The 24,316-nt window shown below is 38.1% G+C and overlaps 1 protein-coding gene across 2 annotated transcripts in view; it reads left to right on the top strand.

Moving 5' to 3' along the window:
- Nucleotides 1–24,316, top strand: part of CRPPA (CDP-L-ribitol pyrophosphorylase A) — a 102,255-nt gene that overhangs the window by 50,212 nt on the left and 27,727 nt on the right. For both annotated transcript variants that reach the window (XM_054161146.1, XM_054161145.1), the window contains exons 6-9: nt 4,317–4,414; nt 8,255–8,344; nt 9,016–9,108; nt 11,319–11,447. In XM_054161146.1, coding sequence (XP_054017121.1) covers nt 4,317–4,414; nt 8,255–8,344; nt 9,016–9,108; nt 11,319–11,447 — 410 coding nt within the window. The remainder of the gene's footprint in view (nt 1–4,316; nt 4,415–8,254; nt 8,345–9,015; nt 9,109–11,318; nt 11,448–24,316) is intronic.

The raw sequence follows: 24,316 nt of genomic DNA, 5'->3' as shown, positions 1-24,316 counted from the left end.
TTGTGGTTCAGTTAAACATGATAGTAAAATAACATGGATTTTTTGAGGCACTCTTGCGTTTTTGTCTATTATCTAGATAGTAGAACATAATTCTGTAATGAAATTAGATGCAGAATACAATACTCTGTCAATGTGCTTGGCAATTAAATCATGTCTGAAAAAAATAACAATTAGCTGTGTGATTACGAGACTGTTTCTTTAGTCAACTGTATTCTAAATGCAAGTCTACCTGCGTAACAAGTCCCAAATGTTTCATAGAAGAACAGCTAGATTTCATGAAGCAGAATAACTGACAAATTTCTTGCTAAACTTGACTCACTTGGAAGTAATAAAAACAGACACTCGTGCATACACTTTTGTACTTCAGAGCTGTATATACATACACGTAGATATCATTCCTATTGAAGGCAATACAAAGGAACACTTCACTAATGTAAATAGACTCATGAGTTATTTCTCTTTGGAGACTGTTTTCCTAAAACATGTCTTATTAATTTGTGTAGTTTCTCCAGTCTTTTACAACTGTATTATGAAAGTCTGAGTCCTAACATGATTTTTTTTTTTAATAAACAGTAAATTTAATGCTTTCCTTCACTTAAGCAGGTATGAACTTGTAGAGTATGCAGACAAGGTGGCACACGCCTATTTTTAATAGCCTCAAAGGAAGAAAACATTGTCTTATAATAAGGATGACTCACCTAGAAATGTAGTTAAGATCAGTCTAATACAAAAACATCCTAAAAAAATTCCATTAGGACTACTGCCTTTGGGGTAGGTATCTTTGAACTCCAGTTCTAACTTGTAAACTTTCAAATGAGGTTTCTCAGTAGAAGTTTGTAACTTAAACTCTCTCTCCTCCTCCTTTTTCTTTTCTTAAGGGCCATTCTTCTCTTTTTCACAGGAGCATGCACTTGCAGAGTGGATACTTAGCCAAATGTGAGGGCAAAATAAATATGTGCTAGTGTAGATACAGTTATGTCTTGCAAATGCCAAGAAAAATATTGTAGCACCTTCAAACTGTTCATGATTGTTGGAAGCTAGATACTTTGTCTGTCCAAATTTCTTTTTGGCCACTTGAAACGGTTGGGATTTAAATGGAAATTGAGTTTTAAGCCTCAGCTAGATCAAAACTGTTGCTTTTATGGTGATGGCTTCCTAGGCTTACTTTATAGACTTTTCTTGATCATTTAAAAGCATGCAGCATCTTTTCAGTGTGTACATTATCATTACATCCATTTTATCATACTTTATTAATAGAATTTCCTCCTGTAACATTATATTCCTCCTCCATTTGGTTTTGCTTTCTTATTAAATCAAATGTGCATATCATAGTCACTCTTCTGGTAGCTGTCTGTCTCATTTACATTACAGGAAGATAGAGGTTTAAAGGGGAGATGAGTCAGATGGGTTTTTAGAGTTGCAGTCTTTGAGCTGCCTCATGTGAGGTTACTTTGACACTGGCTGTAGATAATTGACTTCTTTTTAAAAGGACTACTCTTGAGTGTAAGTTATGGTGCCTTTTTGGATTCCAGACTTCTTCCACATGTGGATTTTTGTAATAGCTCCAATATGACCCACTTCATTGAATTGCTTAGTTCAATAGAAATCTGGAAATCTGGTATGCCAGCCTGGTTTATTATATACATCTATCTTTTGTCTGCAGCGTATCTACATTCTGTGTACACTACTAAACTCAAGTGCCTCTTGCCCTGATTTTAATCTACCCACCAGTTTCTTTCTGCTGATAACAAATTAATTCAATATGGCTTCCCACTGACCCATAATTTTACACTGTAAAGCTGCTCCTTATTGAGTAGGCACCAACTTTGGTGCATGTTCAGTGTATTTTTTTGTCCAGTGAATCTAGAGAAGGTAATTTCTCCCACAGTTGTGGTGATATTTCTAGCCCTGTGAGAACTGGCCTTGGATTTTTTTAAATCTTCACTTTCATCTGGTTGTGATGGTTTATAAGCAGATGTTTATTGTTCTCTCTTTCTTCTTGCCTTCCTGGTTTTGCTAACTTAATATAAAGCCATTTGCTATCGCTATTGTTGTCACGTTCAAAATATTTGATATAGCGAATGCCCATGATTCATAAAATCATTGTAATTATCTTTTAGTTTCCTCAGTGGTTAATTCACTTAAATACCACAAGTCAATTCCCAATAATTGAGACACTTGAACATGTCCAGAGAAGGGCAACAAGGCTGGTGAGAGGCCTTGACCACAAGCCCTACGGGGAGAGGCGGAGGGAGCTGGGATAGTTTAGCCTGGAGAAGAGGAGGCTCAGGGGAGACCTTATTGCTCTCTACAACTACCTGAAGGGGGGTTGTAGCCAGGTGGGGGTTGGTCTCTTCTTCCAAACAACCAGCACCAGAACAAGAGGACACAGTCTCAAGCTGCACCAGGGAAAGTTTAGGCTTGAGGTGAGGAGAAAGTTCTTCATTGAGAGAGTCGTTTGCCATTGGAATGGGCTGCCTGGGGAGGTGGTGGGGTCACTGTCCCTGGAGGGGTTCAAGAGGGGATTGGACATGGCACTTGGTGCCATGGTTTAGTCATGGAGTCTGTGGTGACAGGTTGGAATTGATGATCTTCGAGGTCTCTTCCAACCTTGGTGATTCTGTGATTCTGCAATGTTAGCTCTGCAACAGCTTTAAAGTTCATTTTCAGGAGTGTATTTCTATTTTTGTAAAGAAGTCTTTGAGTGTAGAAGAGAAAGTGGGATGTGTACTGAAGCAATGCAGCCAGTTGAATTTATGGTGTGGTATGTAATTGTAAAACAAACCTTTCCACATGCAGCAACTATGCATCTTAACATTCAGACTTGTTTGAAGAGCAGTTACGCCGTATTTTTATAATTGCTTTTATGTCTTTCACTACTAATTTATTTTGTGGTGGTGTTTGGTGTATTTTTGTCCCTGAGGATTCATTGAAGTCTGCTTTTAAGATAATTAGACTTTACATTTATGGAATTTCTAGCTGCTTACGGAATGTCTACCCTAAAGACACTAACATCTTGTGTTGGTCTGCGTATTAATTCAACATCTAAAGTCCTGAATTAGCAGAGAGATTTCTGGACTTTAATTATTTTGTTTTCTTAAAGAAAGGAAAATGCTCACTGAATCTTAAAACTTCAAAGAGGAAATACTGCTTTTCTGGAAAATTTGCTTTATGGAGCAAATTGGGCAAGAACTTAAAACTATTCTTGGGATCGACACAATTTTTTAGTTGTGTTGTTTGTTTTGATTTGGTGAGGTTTGTTTTTTTGTTTTCCCCTCCCTGTGAGTGAAAACATAAGAAATTCCCCATGCCAGGATCTTGGTCACTGAATCTGTAACTGTTTAGAGGTGAACAGTTATACCTGCTGTTTCCCCGGGAAGTGTCACAGTATCACCAAGGTTGGAAGAGACCTCGAAGATCATCAAGTCCAACCCATCACCACAGACCTCATGACTAGACCATGGCACCAAGTGCCATGTCCAATCCCCTCTTGAACCCCTCCAGAGACGGTGACTCCACCACCTCCCTGGGCAGCATATTCCAATGGCGAACAACTCTCTCTGTGAAGAACTTGCTCCTCACCTTGAGCCTAAAGTTCCCCTGGCTCAGCTTGAGACTGTGTCCTCTTGTTCTGGTGCTGGTTGCTTGGGAGAAGAGACCAACTCCCTCCTGGCTACAACCACTCTTCAGGTAGTTGTAGAGAGCAATGAGGTCTCCCCTGAGCCTCCTCTTCTCCAGGCTAAGCAATCCCAGCTCCCTCAGCCTCTCTTCACAGGGCTTGTGCTCAAGGCCTCTCCCCAGCCTCGTTGCCCTTCTCTGGACACGTTCAAGTGTCTCGATGTCCTTCTTAAACTGAGGGGCCCAGAATCTTCAATACATTTCTGCTATCATGTAGTAGTTGTGTGTAGGGTGTTTGCTTGTTTGTTTTCTTGGTATTGTTAACACTGTATTTAGTGGTTGAAATTTTTGGTCAGTTATGCTCTTGGTTACCTCCCAAGTGTTAGTAATGTGGCCCTGAATAGACACCTTTTATAGAAGTTCCCTATTTCAGTGGGCTCTGGGAACAGGCCTCATGTGATATTTTAATGTTGTACAAACCCATACACATTGTCTTGTGGATTTTATGTTTGAGATCTAAGTTATATAATTTATGTGGTTGTATTAACTGTGCCTTGAAGTCAGTCATCTGAAATTTACAGCTGTTGAAAAGGTTCTGTCAGGAGATAGCAGTATATGGATTGAAGGTAATGTTTAGCAGATTAGTAATTTTGATTTATTTTGCATGAAATAATGAAGGTTTTTCTTCTTTATCACAGACAACCTATCACAAGAAGTTTGTGTTATTAGCAATGTGAAGGAAACTGTTGCACAAGTAGGTCTTCTCCTTCACAAATCTCTGCAAAGCCAAATAAAAGTAAGTATAATGCTGTGGTTATAAACTGTACAACTAATTTCAAGTTTCTGGTTGTCACAACTTGTAAATAATGTGAATACAGAAACTGAGATGTCCTGTATCACTGTAGTATTTGTTACAGGGGATTAGCACCAGGGGAGGAAGTAACCAAGAAAGAAGCACCTTCTGCCCAGCTATGCTGCTGAGAGTAATCTTGCTAATCCTCTTAATATGTATATATTAGGTTAGAGGAGAAATTAGATCCAGACAGAGATGCAATTTCCTTTAGACTTTATGATTTAAGTAAGTGCAAATTGTTACAAATATGTTACAGAGGAAATGCTTTTGCTACTCTCAAGTCTGAATTGAAGTCTGAACCAGTTAAAGAGCAAGTTGTATTCCAAAAGAGCTGCGAATGCAAAGTCAGATTAATCGGCCTTTTTTCAGAGAGATAGGATACATTTCACTCCTAGTGAATGCTCATTGAAGACTTTGCTGTGGGGTATTGATGGAATTTCTACCAATGCTTAACCATCTCTTCCTTTCTCATTATTCCTACTAATAGAACTATCACATATTGTAATTTTCCCAGAGGTGATTAACATTTGGTAGTTGTTCAAGTCTTGACTGCTCTTGGGCTTATTCTTAATTATATTTTATGTGATGATATCACATCTTTCTAGTACCTGGAGAAAGAGATGGGGAATAGCTGTTAAAAAAATACAGGTTTCCTGATTTGCATAATGTTACTTCTGTGATGTTTTTATTCATGTCTGTTGATCTTCAGCATTGGGTAATTGTGTTTAGTATGGAAAAGCATGGCTTGTCTAAAAAGAGTACTTTATGAGTGCAAACATTAGCAGAGTAGAATAAGATCTTTTCTTGTCTGAAAGCTGTATAATGGAGCCCAAGTATGTTTCCATTTCAGTTAGGCTAGATCCATCACTTTTTCTTCTTTCCTCTCCATTTAAACTATTCCACAATTACTAGGGACACATCACTTACCCATATTAGAAAAGAAAAAAGTACTTAAGTGTTTGCATGTGACCACTTCAATCATAGCATGAGAAACACTTTCAAGCCAGTAAGTCAAATAATGCATTGTTTGATCAGCCAATGTTATGACTTCAAATTTAGCAGCCTCTAAGACTGACACCAAAGCTAGTTGAAATTTGCCATCTTTCCAAATTTTCATTGCAAAATCAGTTAGTTGTTGGATTGTTCAGGCACCTGAACCTATGGTACATTGAATAACATAGATGTAAAATGACCACAAACATAAGGTAATGAGGGCATAAAATGAGGGAATTCCTGTTAATGTGAAACTGATTTATTGTGGCTCTATTACATCAGCTTATTTAGTTGATGACTTCTAGCACTGTTCTCTTTTGTTGATTCATGTCTTCCTTCATAATCAATTGTTAAACTTCTCTTCAGCACTTTCAAAATATTCCTGCAAAGTGACACCTGCCAGAGAACTCCATCAGGCTCTCTGTCTTGATGTTTTAAGGAACAACATGTTAATAATTCATTTTATGAACCCATAGATGGAAAATCTATAAAAGCTAGTATTTGAGGGTCTTAAACAACAAAATCTCTTTAGGAGTTTATTTTTAGGCTTACCAATATAGAGAACTTTTACATATGAAGCACCTCAGCAAGAATATATCCATATATCTTGACTTGAACATGTCTTCCATCAAGAAAAGACTGGGACAGCTGGGCCTGTTCAGTCTTGAGAAGGCTGAGAGGGGATATTTTATCAATATCTATAAATAACTGAGGGGTGGGTGTCAAGATGAAGGTGCCAGACTGTTTCTGGTGGTGCCCTGTGATAGGACAAGGAACAATGGGTACAACCTAGAACATAGAAGGTTCCACCTCAACATGGGCAGCCTGATCTTTATGGTGAGTGTGCTGGAGCACACTGGATCAGGCTGCCCAGAGAGCTTGTGGAGTCTTCTCCTCTGGAGACTCAAAACTCATCTGGATGTTTTTAAATGGTCAGGAATACGTAAGCATCATGTATTGTAATGGTTCATGGAGGAAAAAAAGACCTTTTTCCTTGAGAAAGGTTCCACATACCATCTGAGAAGACTATCCTTCAGTATGCTTCTGCTCATCTAAATATCTTCAAAGCTGTAAGGGTAATTTAATACATAGATCTAAACTTCTGAGTCTCACACCACCTTTCTTTGCAAACAAGTTAGCTCCTTCTTAAAAAAATAAACAACTCTAGCTGTAGGCCACAGGGCAAAGCTTTTTAAAATGTTGTATTTGGTACCTCTGTGGTGTTGTGGATGAAGTGACATTTTGAGCAGACAGAGTAGTGCATTGTTTCTGTTTGCTGCATCTAATGTGTCTGCTGGGCAGAAATACAACTCATTTAAACCATGTAACTGAGGTTTGCTGGATTAGTAGAAGCAATAACAAGGTGTTTTTTTGTTCTTTATTGTCAAGGATTCTTTTATTGGCTTCAGGGTGTTATCTTCTCTTAGTGAACAAATTTCCTTTCTACTGCTTGGTTTGCTGTTTTCATTAAGGCAATCCCAAAGCTGATGAAATAAAAAGTAGACTCTACAACATTAATTAAAATGATTTCTTAGTTGATGGTTAAAAGGTTACAAAATAATATGTCTGGGATTGTAGTGGTTTGAGCCTTAACTGGGGTTTAAGAGCTCAGATGGTAGCAAACTGAAAATTCCTCCCCTGGTCCCCCCACCTTTTTCCTGATAAGGAAAAAGGAGAGAAAGAAAAAAAAAAACAGGGGGGGGGGGCGGGTAGGGGACAAGAGAAGGAGGTAAATTTACCAGGAAATAATCTGGAGTCAGTTTAGAAGTAGAATTTTTTAACAATATATATGTATAGCAGTAACAGGGAGGGTTTACAAGGGTAAGGAATAAGGATGAATAGGAAAATATACAAAACCAAATTTGGGTGGCCTTTTATCTCCCTCAGTGTATGTGGATTTCAGTCCTTTAGCGAAGCATGGATGTGGCAGGGAGAAAACCAGGCCCGACCACATGGCAGAAGCAGGAGGCTGGCAGCGTCTGTTGGTCGTTTGGAACAGGCGAGGCAGGAGCAAAGAGAGCAAATGGCCTCCGCATCTTCCTTGCTATAGGCTTGCTGGACAGGAAGAGGGAGTGGAATAGACCGCCTTTGATCCAGGGGACTCCTCCTCCTGGGAGGGGGGAACCAAGTCCCTCTCTGTTCACCTGGATCAGGTTTCTTTTGTCCCCTGGGAAAGCTGGGCTCTTGCAGCCCTCCCCCAGGATGGGTGTAACCCAGCACAGTGATGAAGGCAGTATTTTGAAATACTCATTGAGGAAATAATTTGTAGGAGAAATTCTAGGTAAGTCTTGTCATATGCAGAATCCTAGAACAGCTGTGCAGCTACTCTTTCATATGTACTTCTTCATTTAGCATATTTTTAGTTGCCTGAAAACAGAGAATGTATTTGAATATTACTGAGATTTTCTCAGAATTGGAGGTCTAACATAACTGGATCATTTTGATCCTGCGAGTGGTGTTTTCATCTCTGGGACCAGTTGAACATCCTAACCCAGGCAGCAGCGCTGGTATCCAATACTTCCAGGACTGTTTCAGCAATGGCTCCCTCCACCATTATGCTTCAGTGAAAACATGCAGAAAACTACAGGGTATTTAACACCATGCTTCACTGTAGAGTCACCTAAAAAAATTGAGCAAATTTTAATTCTCATAGTGGAAATAATAATTGCCAGTTTTAAATCCTTTAAATTATCAAACTCAGTCATAATGGGGAAAGTTTAGCAGACAGGTCAGAATGAAGTGAAATTTGTGATGTAGTAATTATTTTTTGTTCTATTTTTATCTTACCAGGTTGAAGCCATATCAGTATCTCTAAGCAAAATTGATAGCCACCTACAAAGCATCTTTTCAGGACAGTGCTATAATTTTGTTTGTGTAAATGTAAGTAGTAAGAAAGAATGCTTTTAGTTGTGCACTTAGCACTTTTTAACGATGGTAAATAATAATTGACTATTTGAATAAGCTGTTTGTTGTTTCTGTGCTCTTGGTGTATCCATTCAGCTGGTTGATGTTTCTAGTGTGCACCAAACTAGACCTCTCTCTCTCTCCTGGTTCTGCACTTCTGTCACTGTGTTGCTAAACCAGCCATGACTTCTTGATGGAGGGGTGCAACTGAAAGTAGTTCAACATTTCATTTTGTAGATACTGTATGGAAGGGAATTGTCCCATATATGTCTTCTGTGTAGTCACCTAACTGTGCATTGCTACTGTGGTCTGAATTAGTGGTTTTCATTTTGGATGCATGCAGACACATACATGCATCTATATTTGGGTCATTGCATGACACCAAGAAAGTTTTAGGTGAACCATATCTGGGAGCAGTCAAGACCCTTAAGTTCATTACATATTTACTTCTTAAGGGTGATATTGTTACTTCGGGGAGTTTGGTTTGGTCTATTAAAACCAACCAACTAACCTACCAAACAAAAACTTTCAACCCCCCCCCAAATGATATGTTCGTTATTTTAATAAATAGCAAGTCTTTTGCATTCATTTCCTGTGCAATCATAATGTGATGTTTTCAGTAATTACAAAACTTTATTTTCATTTAGGATAAAAACCATGCCATTGAAGAAACCCAGCAACTAGTGGATATGTTGGAAAAGGGAAATATTCCTCTCTTATATCCAGTTGTCCTTATTGTGGTAGGTAACTCCTGACAGTTCCTGTAGAAAGCACCTCATGGAATATTTTTAAATGTTAGCCTAGATTTCAACTGCTGCTAGCTCTGAACAAAATTGTAAATGTAAACTTTAAATTGTCCTGTGAAAAACATCATTTGTGTTGCAGTGAGTGTACTGCATGCTGTCAGAAAATAAACCAACACTAGCAAATGACAACTTATTAGCCATATATTGCTGTGGAAGACTCATTATGGCCAGTAAGGGCAACAAGGCTGGTGAGAGGCCTTGAGCACAAGCCCTATGAGGAGAGGCTGAGGGAGCTGGGATTGTTTAGCCTGGAGAAGAGGAGGCTCAGGGGTGACCTCATTGCTCTCTACAACTACCTGAAAGGTGGTTGTAGCCAGGAAGGGGTTGGTCTCTTCTCCCAGGCAACCAGCATCAGAACAAGTGGACACAGTCTCAAGCTGTGCCAGGGGAAGTTTGGGCTTGAGGTGAGGAGAAAGTTCTTCACAGAAAGAGTGATTGGCCATTGGAATGGGCTGCCCAGGGAGGTGGTGGAGTCACCATCCCTGGAGGTGTTCAAGAGGGGATTGGATGTGGCACTTGGTGCCATGGTCTAGTCATGAGGTCTGTGGTGATGGGTTGCACTTGATGATCTTTGAGGTCTCTTCCAACATTAGTGATACTGTGATACAGTCCTATCAAACTGTTAATGCCTCTGCTGTTTGTGCTCGTCTCTGTTGGGGATGCAGCAGGTGATGCACTCTGCTTGAATGTCCAGCTGGAACAGAATCAAGTGACTTAATTTTTTTTTTTTCTTTGCTGTATGGTTTATTCAAAGTTTTCAAATTGTTGTTGCTTTTGTGGTTCAGGTATTTAAATTTAACTTTGAAGTACTTTGCAATATAACTTGAATACATACTTTAATTATTGAGGTAGTCTAGGACTGAAAAATCTGTTCTGGTATGTGGCTTAAGTTTTGAAGTGTATTTTTGGCTGAAATTCTCATTATTTGAATATTGCTGCCAGAACAATTTAGCTGTAGATGGCACCTGAAAGTGCACCCCACTTCTATTTCACTCAGTTAAAAAGGAGAAAATGTGAGTAGATGTGAAAGTCTCCTTGCTGTGTAACCACATCCAATTTATTCTGTCCTTATGTTTGCTGGTTTAATAGGTGGGGATGGGAAGTATTGGGTGGAATGAGTGTCAGTAATGCCACAAGAAGTCTGCCTCTGGACTGAAGTGCATAGGCTAGTGATCTGAGCATTTACTTCTCAATTTTTAGGCTTCATCCGAAAGTGAAGTGATATTTCATTACCTATCTAACAAAAAATGAGGTATTATGGAGATTGATTGCTCTCACAATTGAAAAAAGTTACATCCTTACCTGCTGTAAGCTGGTATCTGGGAATGAGATAGTCTGGTTCTGTGAACATCAATATCTAGCACTTCATGTCTAGAGTACCTTTGTTTCTTGGCCCTGTTTCTGAGGAAGTTCAGGGTAGAGCTTTAATCTCACTGACTTTTCAAAGATAAATTCTTTCTGCCTTTGGTAATCATATCAATGACAGACCCTCTTTTTCCCATTTACATTTGTTAAAAGCATCCCTAAAAATGAAATACTCTAGCTCTGCAATGGTGTTTTGTGCTGCACTTGCAAATTCTGTGGAGTTACCACACTATCTCTTAGAAATACAAGAGGGAAAATTAAGAGGATGGGAAAGGATCTCTTGAATTATGAAATTAGCTAAACAATTCCTTGTCTTATATTAATCTCTGGGAACTATTTCAGTCCTTTAAACTTATGATCCCTAAAACTCATTACAGATGGTATGACTGGCAGATGGAAATTTCCTTCACCAGCCTTTAATTGCATTCAGCGTTGGGTATCATCTTCACTAGGGCTTGTGAGTGGGATTCTCCTCAGATTTATTCTTCACTATATACTTAAATATAAAACCTGAGTGCTTCATTAGTAAAAAGCCCTGTAAGACATGTTTTGATGTAAAACCCCATCCCAGGTAACATTCCAAGTCAGGCTGGACAGGGCTCTGAGTTAAAGATGTGTCTGCTCACTGTAGGGATGTTGGACTCTTAAAAGTCCTTTCCAGCTCCAGCTAGTCCCTGATGTTTGTGTGATTAACACATAAAAATGAGATGGTAAAAACTAATGGACTAAAATAGCACAGTATGGAAAAGGTGGCATTTTTCTTATGTGTTCCTTTGCAGGTACACTTGGATATTTCAGAAGAAGTTTCTTCCAACATTGGCATGGAAGAACTAACTAGGATCAAGAAATTTGCAAGGGAAGTGAAAAAGAAGAATATTTTGGTTTATGGTCTCCTTATGCAATATAAGGTATGTAATTCTTTACGTGCAAATTATCCTTTGTGATTTATATGATTCATGAGAGAGTCTTCATCTAAAACAAAATCAAAGTGAAATATGATACAAAAAAGATTTTTTTGGGGAAGATTCTTGCCTCCTCTTGTTCAAAATTTAGAAGAGCCTGTAGTTATAGGCAAAAATGTAGGCATTCTGATTGAAGAGAAATGGATGGTAAACATTTTTTAGAAGCATGTGAAAATGTCAGGACCTTTTTTATTTTGGCTTTTCTGCTTTGAAAATTGCTTTTTGCAGCATTAAAAAAGTAAAATATAGTAAAAGTACATTTGATCAGCTCTGCATAATTTTGCGTTCCTCATCAAAACAGTACTTGGTACTCAGGTGACAGAAATAGCAGACAGGTGGTGAAACAAACAGTGTCTGTCTCAGCAATAGCAGCAAATTGCCTCAGCTGGAGGGCAAAAAGGGTGACTTAGTACTCCAGGCTCATTTGTACTCACAACAGCTATTTAAAAGAAACCTTTTTACCTGGGAAATAATGTTCTGCCGACCTGAACAGTGCCTTGCCTTCAGTGCAGATAAGTTTTGCAGCTTCTTAACTTTCTTAGACAACAGGGAAGGAAAAAACAAGTTAGGTGTTCAATGAAAATGTTAATAGAGAAGAATAAAGGTAACCTCAGCTGATTTATTTTTGTTTGCTTTTAAAATTTTGTCTAATTTAGTTGTTTGGGTTTGTGTCTAATTGATTAAACATGGCTATAGTTACACCCTTTTCTCATGTACCAAAGCCTTGATTTTTTCCCTCTGAGTTCTGTTAGCTGTATTGAGAGCTGTCAGTATCAGTGCCTATCAGTTTATGCTTTTACAAAATTCTGATGCCCACAGAATATGAAAAATGTTCCTATAAAACATTTCTTTGCCACTTGTTCATACAAAAGTATGCAACTATTTTCAGTCTTCTTTCTGGTACTATCGAACTCCTTTTTCCTCAGGGTGATTTCTGGCTTTCTTTGGTAAAAGTCATTGGAGTAACTGTTGAAACATATCTCTAAAAGGTGATGCAAGTGCCTTGCCACGGTAAAAAGTAGCATTGCAAATATTATTTTACTGCAGGTGCAGTATTTTCCTTTTAAATGTCATTAGTTATATTTATCATTAACAAGCATGTATAACAGTATGAGATCTGAAAGGAAATTCTTGATCCTTAGTGCAAGAGAACTGCAGCAGAACACTGCCTCCATTTTTATTTTACTTTTTAATGAAAAGCTAGAATAGTTGTATAAGATCACTGCAGGCTAGCTCATAATTTATTAGCTTGGAAAAGGTATTACGTAGACTAAAACACTTTGCAAAGTAAACTGCTTCTACCTATTGCGGCTTAAAATGGCTTTAAAACATGTCCTAGTCACAAGGATGGGATATAGTCTTGAGTTCCTGCTTGTTAGTCTTTTCATGGATAACTGAGAGGTTGTGCACATCAAATGTATATGTATGGTTGTATGCATCAAGTTTTCTAGTGGCTGCAGATCTACAAGGAACAGAATTGGTTTTAAGTGAGCACCTATGGAAAGACTTGACACGTATGTAGATGTGACATAACCCAAACTTCATTGCTGATCCTGGGGAGAGCAAGAGAGACACTTTAAGTGAAAAGACATTTTAAACCATTTATTATTTTTTTATTATTATTTTTAAAATTTCAAGGCAGGATTTGAGTCACCTGGGTACTTCAGTACAACCCATTAGCTAATAGGTGAATTCTGTCGTTGGGGGTGGAACGGTGAGTTTCACACTGACATGCTGGAGGGTCCAGAGGTAGTGAAAACACAAAAAGCACTTGCTGCTGTAATGCAGGATGCTCAGCCTGTTGTTGCAATAACTTCTGGCAGTATCTGCTTCCGAGAAGTCCCTGAAAGCTGTAGTTTTATTTCAGGAAAAGTGATGACAGATTCCTTCACGAAGCCTTCCTCTGGCTGACAGGTTATATCATCACTACTAGACATGCACAGTTGATGCACACATTTTTACTAATTCCAAAACAGGGATAAATTGTAAGGGACAGATAAGTTAGTGAGATGTATGACCACGATAATATGTGAAAGTCTTTTATGTTTAGTAGGGTTAAAGATTAAATGAGTGTGATGACATGTTGATATAAAATAATATGGGGGCACTCTTTAAGATTCTGCATTAGAAAAGTAAATGTTTGATATAGATTAGGGTTTTTTGAGGTATGTAATTGCATGTTATGTTTTAGAACTGAAAGCTAAATGCTCTTGAAGCCTAGGAGCACTTTTTTGGAAGTGTTGAAGGAGATACGAAGGTCTCAGAGAAAGAACATGTACTTTTTCCAGAGAAGAAAAAGGGATAGTTATCCAAAATAAAGCATCATGGATGGATATAGGAAGCCACAAAAAGCTTTAAAATATTGACATAATACTAATATAGCTTTGTTATAGAACTATATTCATTTTAATTAATTCTACTTCAGGGAAGCACTGACAGAATATTGGGTCAGAACAGCAAGTATGTGCTAAGGTGTGCCTGGGGAAAGGTGACCCCAAATACTTTTGCCTCTGAAATTGCTATTTGAGTAAGAAATGAAACTATTCACTGGCAGCCATAAAAATCACAGTCCATACAAAAAAGAGACAAGTGTTGCAATAGAATAATTGTTATGAAGCTGCTTGAAACTCAAAGGAAACTGAAGTGTGAGTGATTTCTTAGGCAAACATACTGGACATTTATTGTAGTCTTTTAAGACTTTTTGAAGAGAAGAGGCCCATCTATAGTATGCTTGATGGCTCTACAAATATGTTTGCTGTCTGGCTTGGTCAATCAAAAAGGTAAACATTGATGGTTTCTGTTCCATCAGATCCTTTACAAATAGTATTGTATGCAGATATCAAGGCAGTGGCTCTTAGAACAGGAATTATAGCCCGACAGGGGATCATCCAAGTGGCAAAGCAGAAGATTATTTGGGAGTGCTGGTTGACAAGAAGCTGGACATGTGCCAACAATGTGCATTTGCAGCCCAGAAGGCTGATTAGGTACTGGGCTACATCAAAAGAAGTGTGGCCAGCAGGTTGGGAGAGGTGATTCTGCCACTCTGCTCTGGTGAGACCTCACCTGGGGTACTGTGTCCTGTGTCTGGGGCCTCCAACACAAGAGAGACATGGACCTGCTGGAGTAGGTACAGAGGACAGCTGTAAACATGATCAGAGGGCTGGAGCACCTATCCTGTGAAGACAGGCTAAAAGAATTTGGGCTGTTCGGTCTGCAGAAGAGAAGACTCTGAGGAGACTTTATAGCTATGCTTCAGTATCTGAAGGGGGCCTATAGGAAAGCTGGGGAAAGACTGTGTAGAAGGACTTGTTTACAACAAGACAAGGGGCAATGGTTTGAAACTGGAGCAGTGCAGATTTAAGTTGGACATAAGGAGGAAGTTCTTCAGAATGAAAGTGGTAAAATACTGGAACGGGCTAGCCAGAGATGTGTTTGAGGCCCCATCTCTGGAGACATCCAAGATCAGACTTGATGTGGCCCTGGGCAGCCTGATCTAGTTGGAGGTGTCCCTGCTTGCTGCAGGGGGTTGCACAAAATATCCTTTGAGGATCTCTTCCAACCCAATGCAATTGTGAACCAGCAGTGAAATAATGAGCCCAAAGAGCAAATGAAGTAAAATCATAGAGACATGACAACTTGTTGAAAACAAATGAGTCATACTCTACATGATCCCTACATGCTTCTTAATTTAATAATCAGCATAGAATTGGTCAATTGATTGCAATCTGATTAGAATGATTGGGATGCTGCCTGGAGTCTTCTCTCATCTCAAGATTACACTTCTTACATCAGGTGCAATGATTTAAGAGATTGTAATGAATATGGAAGCTTCCATTATTCATAGAATATTTAAGGCCAAGTAAATCCTGTTTACTATTTTCAAAAGCCAGAAACTGCACTTCTGATGAGATTGCGTCCTGCATACTGTGGGGCAAATGAGTGATGGTGCTTGCACAGTGTGAGAGAGAGGGGGAAACCAAATCCAGGTTAAAACTTTCTACATGAATAACAGCACAGAAATCAGCATCTCTAAGGCTATTAATACAAAGGCCTAGAAAGTTATTAATCAGTAGAACTAGAAATTGATACTTATGGAGCTGCACACTATTTCATCTTTATAACCAGTTACTACTGTCTGTAATCAGTCATGACTGCGTATTTTGCACTAGGTAGTGATGAAAAAGATTTACAATGCTGACTTCAAATTAAAATTACATGTAAATCTTGATGGAGATTTCAGAAAATAAGATGCAGAATTAGGGACTGTATTAACTCAATACTCATGAAAGTGCCCCATTGGGAATGGCTCATAAAAATATAGTGAGTTGTCTCATAAAGGAAAAATATTCTGAATGGGACGTATCACGTTTTAATGCTCCCAAAAGACAGTAATAGAACACAAAGTTTATAGGTGATATGTTTTGCATATATTAGTTTTCAGATCTGCAGTAATTTCAGTCATATGTAGCTTATCTGAATTTTGCAGTTGGGTGAAGATTACTTGTAGCAAATTTATTTGCTTTGGTGAAAAAGGCTGTACTCATGCAGAGAAAAACGCTTGTGCTCCACCAGTACTTTCACACACATAAACAACTATCGATAACTTTCTGACTAGCCTTGACACTTTTGTCTTTGTGTTTTTAAACCTCCAATAGCTCATCATTAATTCATTTATTTTACTGTGTGAATGTGTGGAAATCTTAACAGGCTTTGTTAAAAATATTCAAACCTAAAATCTGGTTAATTTGATCATTGGGATTTTTTTGTGTCACTTGCTCACATGAAATCACACTTAGAGGAACTTCTGGAAATAGCACAGTTTTGAAGTAGAGACTTAGTCATGCTGTTTGTAACAGACTGCACATTAACACAATATATTTCTATAATTTTTACATACTAGTATCAAAATTCATGGAGAATTCTCATAAATATTTCCATGACAGAAGGCTGCAGTTTCTTAACTATAGAACATTAGTTCCAAATTTAATCTATGAAAGACAGAAAGATGAGTAGTTCCAAGGAAATATTTCTATGTGAATGTTTTGGGGTTTGTTTTTTTTCTGCTATGTAATACAGACTGAAATAATAAAACACTTAAGTGGGTTTTTTTCAGGTGAAATCTGTTTGACCAAACTAACCTTCTCTGGGTTTTTTTGGTTGCCATTTGAAGCAAGAAATGAACAAAGGTCACTTCTCTGTAACATCAGTTAAGAAATAAAGTAAGTCCAAGTTTACTGAAATAATGGCTAAACTTGAGGCTTAGAGTCAGGAAAGAGCAGAAACATTTGAGTATTAAATTACTTAACTCAAAGCCTGGAAATCTCTTGCAGCACTCTGGAAAGCGGAGCTGCTTGCCTGTACTGTTGCTGATGTTAGTAGATAACCTGAATCCTGAATGTGTGCATGTGTGCTCTTCTATTTGCTCATTTTCTCTGTCCCTCTCTGTTGTTCTTTCTCCCTTGCTTTTCCTTGTTTCCCTCAAGCCTCTTCCCTCCCATGACCAAAACAGGTAATAAATTAATGGATGTATTGCAACCATGCAGCTTTAGTAAAGGCACTCAAATGTAGCATTTCCATGAGGTAACTACACAGTGCAGTATCAGATTCTCAGTCTGAGGAAGATGGGCTTTTTAGAAAGATAATTGGTAGCCTTTTGGGGTTTCATTAAATAACCTTACAGGTTTTTAGGAGGGAAAGATTGTAAGCTGCTCAATTTGTCTTTGCTATTACAGCTTCTAGGAACTTAACAAGGCACACAGAAAATGGTAAGATTAGTGTTCTATGCCTTTTACACATGACCTTTTTAGACTTATTTCAGCTGTTGAACTTATAATTGGAGAAATCTTAGTTTTCCCATCACTTTGTCAGCCAAAATGATTAAGGCACGTAGACTTACCTTAAAGGTCATGTCTTCATACCGTGGCCTTTACGCTTGCATTTATAGCCCTGTTCTTGTCATTCTGGCAATGTTAATAAAGGTTGCCAGTTGTATTTTGTCAATATTTTAATTTTATTAAATATGTAGCTCTAAAACATCTTAATAGTATGAAGTGGAATTTTGGGGAACACATGGAGTAAAAAGGTGAAATGCCAAGCTCTCTAGAGGAAAGGAAAATGTGTTGTATCCATATAGCGACTAAGATAAGTGTGTGTGTATTAATTATGCCAGATATTTAATGTGATAAGAAATAAACATTGAGTTGGACTGATTTGTGAAAACAAATGCCATGAGCATCAGATCTGAGTCTCATCTTCAAATCTGTCAGTATGAGTTATTCTGACTTTTATTTCCATCTTATGAAAGCTTTGATGTTGACCTGCTATCTCTTAGTGGAAACAAACATCTAAGATGAAAGGATTTTCACACAAAATTTTGTTTGCAAACAAACTGCTTTTAACTTACTCTTTTTTTTTTTTCTATTGATAGTTTGCCTAACAGAAACCTGTGAAGTCCATTTTGTCTGTTTATGGACAGTTTGGAATTGTTATAGCTGTGATTCTTGACTTAAAGCAATGTTTGTAGTCTTTTACTGTCTGAGCTGGGCATCAAATTAGTCTGTTCATCTTGCTTCCATGCTATCTCTCAGAAGCATCCCTTTAGCAGGTAACCAAAATATTCCCCATATGGAGAAGTGTCCATTTGTTTTGTTCTGCCTTAGCTCTGAATACATAAAACAACAATAAAAAAAGAAGCTTATTAAAATTATTATGTGTGCCTAAGAGGCATTTTGAAAATACTACCAGGTTGCTGTTAGTTTCCTAATGATCCTTTGTGTTTTGCATGCACTGCTTGAGACAAAATATGGCTGAAATTGTTCAAATAACCTTTTTCAGTCTCAATCCAAAGTTTAGTGTTGAAATATTGAATGACTCTGAAATTAGGGTTTTATAGAGTCAATGCTGGCTTGGCTAGCAGTGCAGATATTGATCAATATTTTACTGTAGAGTTGTGTTGGGTTTGTTTTATTATTTTTTTCTGGAAGTTGTGTTCGTTGTTGCCTCTCAAGTTTTGTGTTTAATCATATAGAAAATATATGTAACATTTCTGTGGAATTTAGGGTTTCTACAGGTAAAGATCAGTAATTTTTGCTCCATTTTTTTTTAGTTTCCATTTGAAGCAAGAAATTAACAAAGGTCACTTGTTTCCAATGATAAAGATATTTATTATGCTATAATAGTTTTTTATCTTGTGCCATGTACCTTCCTCCTTCAACCATATAACTTTCTCTGTATGTAGCACATTTTTGTCCCTTTGACCAGGAAAACTTTAGCAGTTCTTCAGCCATTTAAACACAAGAAGAAATCCCTGTCAAGCTGTGCATTGCTAGTAACTGAAACCATTTGGTGCTTTTTGCTTCAGTCTACAGGGTATGGTAGGCCCTAGAATTGTGCAGCAGAGGCAGCGGTCTTCAAATCTGTTGGGAGTGTTGATTTCTGCTTTCACCCTCTTGCTGTTTACAAGTAAAAGTCAAGCAATCCAGCCCCCAGGCTGACTTTCAGGGGACTTCTTTATAGGGCTTGGAAGCAATGCTTGAGAGTCTGTACATTTGAGAGACTAAGCACTAAATCTAATTTGTTGCTTCAATCAGATTGTTTGTATGAAAGTTATCCATTGTGAGACACACTCACTGCTGAAGTATGTAAAAATAATACATGATACTGCTCTGGATGGCAAGAGCCCTGTAATGTGAAAAATTCAAAATGCCCTTTACTCCTCAGCCTGTGCACAGCCTCTAGGTTCCAAAGAAATGTAAAATTTTCTTGGGAAGACAGAAATAAAGCATAACAGACAATTTTCAGAGAATCAATAACTTATGTAGTTTATTCAAAAGAAATACTGCTTTCTCTGCATGATTGATAGAACAACTGGGAATTAGAAACCCACTTCCACTACTCTTCAGTCTTTTCCACTCTGTTTTCTGTTACCTTCAAATGACAAATAGTCTTTCTGATTTAAGATTTTGAGAAATGACTGCAATAAGATTTTTGTTTGAATGAAAGATGATGCATCCTTAGATAATAAGATGAATGAGAGCTTTCCTTTTCACACATTTCTGCAGCTAGTTGAGAATATTACTTTCAATACAGCTAACAAAGCTGACATAACCTTGTGTTATGTACACTGATGTGCTCCATGTCTTTGTCAAGCACGGTTTCGCACCTTGCCTGATGCTATCTGTTTAGTTACTGTGTTCAAAGGTGCAAATATACCCTGGGTTCTTCAACATTGCTTACCTGTATCCACAGCAGCAGCTCACAGACCTTGCTGCAAGCAGAATCTAACCCAGCCAACCACGAAGAAAGAGACAAGCAAACAAATTAATTTACAGTCAATAAATACATGCTGTTTCTCTTCACTAAGGATGAGGTCAGAACAATCTCATGAATGCATTCTGCTTCTTGCTTCTGGTTGCTGAGAGCTATTTAATCATTTTAGCATTTAAAGATAACAGGAACAAATCTTTTGGCAACTTCATCCTGGTAATGCTAAGTCTTTAAACATTTCTGCTGTCTTTCATCTTCACACCCAGATCTTCCAAAACATATTTAGATATGTTCATATCTCAAGATTGTGAGATGCACAGCATTTGAAGTGAGATTAAACTGTGTTGTGAAAAGTGTAAGGCATGAAAATGCATGAATTTAGGATTAACTGGGGCGGAATGAGGTATTTTTATAGGTTATTAAATAAGTACTGGAAAAAACCATGTAGATCGTAGGATATCTCCATGAATAGTGATTTTCAACTGAATTTTGTTGTGAAGCCCTTTCAGAAAGTTCTTTTCCTATTGTATGCTTGAATTAAAAAAAGGTGGTGAATGTCACCATTATAGAATTCCCAGCACTCACAGTTTGAACTAATTATATTGGATTTTAAAACATGGAGCAGTTGTTTTCCTAAACCTATTTTTATTTATCCACCTAAAGAATATTTTCACTATATTCTGAACACTATAGTGTAGTTCCTCACCAGAGCAGGAGGGTCATACTTTCTATTGAGAGGCAGAGCCCATTACTTCAGAAAGTGCTTACATAAATCTTCTTGATTTACAGCTGTTTTGATCTCTGAAGTTTCCACCAAGCAGAACCTTTTAAAAAATGGGGTTGTTTACATTTCAGTTTGATTCAACCTGTGTGGTACTGGCAGCAGCATAAATGCTCATTTTTGGCAGAGCCTCTGCCTTCAGCATTTTCTCCCTCACTCAGTTTTTCCATTCTTATGCAGATAGATCCTTAAATATCTCTTACTTACGTATTTAATTGTACTGTTCTGTATTTAAATGTATTAAAGTAGGGGTTGAATTTTGTAGGCAAAATTTTTAGCAAAACTTGCAAGAGACAGAGGTAATGCATGATCTCTGCTTAAATGACAGCAGTAAAATGAAGTACACTCTCTAAGGCTAACCACACACGAACTTTTGTGTCCACTTATTCCCTGAGCTGTGCAGTTGTAGAAGCTTCTCCCTGTCTTGTGAGGTCTTTCAGTATCCAAAACTAGGTAAAATGGCTGCACAGCTTTTCTTTGACTAGATTAGATACCAGGTCCATAGTTCAGCTGTTGAGTTTTGTCCTCAAAGTATGCTCTCTTGCAGTATTCAAAGGCACAAAGAGTAGTCTGTGGAACTGTGGTGTAACTATGAGCTCATGGAGTTTGTGAACCAAAATTCCTGGTGTTATCAAACAGGACAGTATGTGTCTTTTCCCCTAAAGTCAAGAGTAGCCTTCTTCCCTCTTTTAATTCTGCTGTTATAAGAAGGAAGGGAGAGTGTTAGTTCCTTCTGCACAAGGTAAATTACTTCTTTCAATAACCACCCTTTCTGGGTCAGAATGAAGCTCTAGTTCTTGTGCAGGCTCCTGGTCATGCACATATTTTCCTGGGTTTAGGGTAGGAAAGGATTTTGTGACGTGTTTTCTCCCAACAACTTGTTCATTTTGTTGTGTTGTCCTGCAAACGCATCTTTAGGAGAGACTTGGGGTACCAGCTAATACTTGATCACATGCACATTTTCAGGAACACCTAAGGTGGGGAAGGCAGCTTAATAATGCTTTATTGGTAACATAGTAAATTTGTGTACTAGTGACCCTAAGAGATCATAGGAGAGGGTAGAGGAGATCCTGATCACAGGACAGTGTGAAGTAAATGCAGCTCTAAACAGAGCAGTTTTAGGTCAGTCATCATGGGAGACCTGCATAAGGTGGTGTCTCACTCAGGTTCCAGGTTCCCTCTCTGGCCAGGCAGTGTTGGTGTGATTAAAAACCATGCCATGTTCTGTGTGCATACAAGTACATGGTCAGTTAAAGTTACCCTGCCACTGTGATAGGTGTGCAATTCAGCTCTTAATGAGCAAACCTGAAGTTTCAGTAACAGTAACCTCTTTTTAACTAGTGTACTTCCTCAGTGTGTTGCAGACTGTAACTGATACCTGCTCAGTATCATTTTCTGCTGAGAGTAAAGCTTCAGCAGCTTTAAAGTACTTTAAAACTAACATTTCTGCAACAGAACTGAACTGCTAAATTGTGACTCAGTTTACTGCTTCTGAACAGCCATCTCTGCTTGGTAGAAGTTACCTGCCCGATTTAAATGAGAAATTTGCTAGTGCCTTACATAGTTTGTCCTAACGTGTCTCACAACACAGCCTAGGTCAAGAGTAAGTTTTAGGCCCATTCTCATGATGCCACACCAAATCCTTGTTTAGAAGTTACACTGGAAGTGGCAATACTGCTTCTATGCCATCCACACTCTTTCTATGAAAATAATTTGAACTAGGATTTCTCTAGAAGAGAAAAAGTTAGAAAGCTTCAGAATGTTTGGAGGTAATTTACTGCATTCTTTGGAATTCTGCTGCAAGATTCTTTGCCATCCCACTTTCTACCTTTCTCTCTTGCCTACCTGCCTACCTTTCTCTCTTACCTACCTTTCTGTTGCTAGTGAAAGTACAGTTTCATGTGCCAGCAGTTCCTTGTAAATCTGTAAGAGCTTGGGACTGGTGTATTTCTAAAACAAATGGATTTGAATGTTCAAGGGCTAGTAGTGTTTCTTCTTCATACATAGAAAGTTAGAAATCAGAGGCAGATCATCCAGCACCCTCCACTCTACATGCAAGATTATTGTTTTAAGCAAATATTCGTCTTTGTCTCTGTTCTGTGTTGGCTTTATCCATCTTGCATAGGTGCCTTGATAGTGCCCATCTGAAACGCATTTGTTTTGTATACTCATCTATTTCAGCTTTTCACTGCTTGGCAAAAACTGTTATGTAATTAACTCTGGATATTTTTTGTCTTCTAATTCTTTCTGGTGTTAATTAGGCCAGTCTCCCCTTCTATTCAGCAAGGACATATTTTGTACTAATTAATATTTACAGCATAAAGAGAAACTGCTTAGAGGCTCTACTGGCTCAGTGCCTAATTACCGCCTACATATTCTTGGTTAAGTGGGACATGAGGAATGTCTTTTCAAACACAGAAATGTCCAGTACTATTATTATAAAGGAACCATTTTTCCTCTTCAGTTGTCCACCAGAATCACAATAACATTCAGTTATATTGTATCTTCTAACTCCAGATCTTTCTTCATGTTGCCTTTTGAAAATGATGTTTGCCCTTTCTTCAGATGAAAAGCCATCACAGACTAAAGTGCAGCAGCAGGGCAGACCTAAGAAAGCTGCTTCTTCACAGAGAAAATGAAATAGGAAATGTATTTTAATAAAGATTTCTTACAAAAAAAAAAAGTAATATTAGCAGTGGTGGAACCATCAAAGTGCGGGGTTGTGGTGTGGTGTTTCCCCCTCCAGAGCTTCTCTATCAATATTCTATATTTGATGTGGATACTGGAAAATGTGTAAGAAATTATCAAGATGGCTTGTAGGAGTGTCTGTCAAACTGAAGATGAGGGGTGGTTACCCACATATGCAAGAGGTGTAAGTAAGAAGTGTTTTCTAAAAGTAATATAGCTATGTTTAAGATAGTACTTGCCAGGATAATTAGAGATATGGAAGATCAGATTAACTTGGAGCAGAAAGATTAGGCAGAATAGTTTAGCACTCAGAGTGCTAATTTTATAGCTTTATCACTGGATTCTTTGGTGTTAATTAGTCTTGGCCAGTACACCTCTATCGTGTTGGTCCAATGATCTCTTTTTATTCCTATGATTTGATCATTGGCAGCAACATCATTGTTATTTCTACAAACTTTATTAAGTGCTATAAGCAAGCTGATACCCTTACACATTGTGTTTAGTCTAAATTTATGCTACCTCAAGGATTTGATTGTATTTGGTAACTAAAGCAAATAAAAGATGAATGTAAAACTCACCAAAAGCTTTCTCACTGAAACTTAGGATGCTTTTGTTGGGTAAGATCAGGGATAACTCTCTTGGCTATGCAGAAGGATGGTTGTCCAATTAAGAAAGGAATGTTCTTCTTTGTATAGTTCTGTTAGCAGAAAGCAGATTTACTGTATGCAGTGTGATTTGAGCTGTGTGGTTTGTTCACTTAGCAAATGCTTGTAGCCTGTCCTAACATTGTGCTTTGCAACAAAGTGAAGAAAATCCTTTGGTTTTTGGTAGGCATGATTTCTTACGTATCAGGCTATCACCACCTTCTATGAAGTGCCCTAGATTCCTAGCTTCTGTGACTTCCTGGGGATCTTTAATAGGCTGCGCCGATGGAGACTCCTACTAGTCTGAGCTGTGAGCTAAGCAGGGGTTGGAGGATACAGTAAATTACATTATATTCAAAATTGTTCTTTCCCACTTTTCTTTGATGAGGAAGATAATCCCATCTTGATAGGAAGGGTCAACATAATACCAGGAATAC

The sequence above is a fragment of the Dryobates pubescens genome, chromosome 4, assembly GCF_014839835.1.
Source record: "Dryobates pubescens isolate bDryPub1 chromosome 4, bDryPub1.pri, whole genome shotgun sequence".
In the NCBI taxonomy this organism is placed as follows: Eukaryota; Metazoa; Chordata; class Aves; order Piciformes; family Picidae; genus Dryobates; species Dryobates pubescens.
The sequence above is the reverse complement of the archived record's forward strand: the minus strand, read 5'-3'. Positions and strand labels throughout refer to the sequence as shown.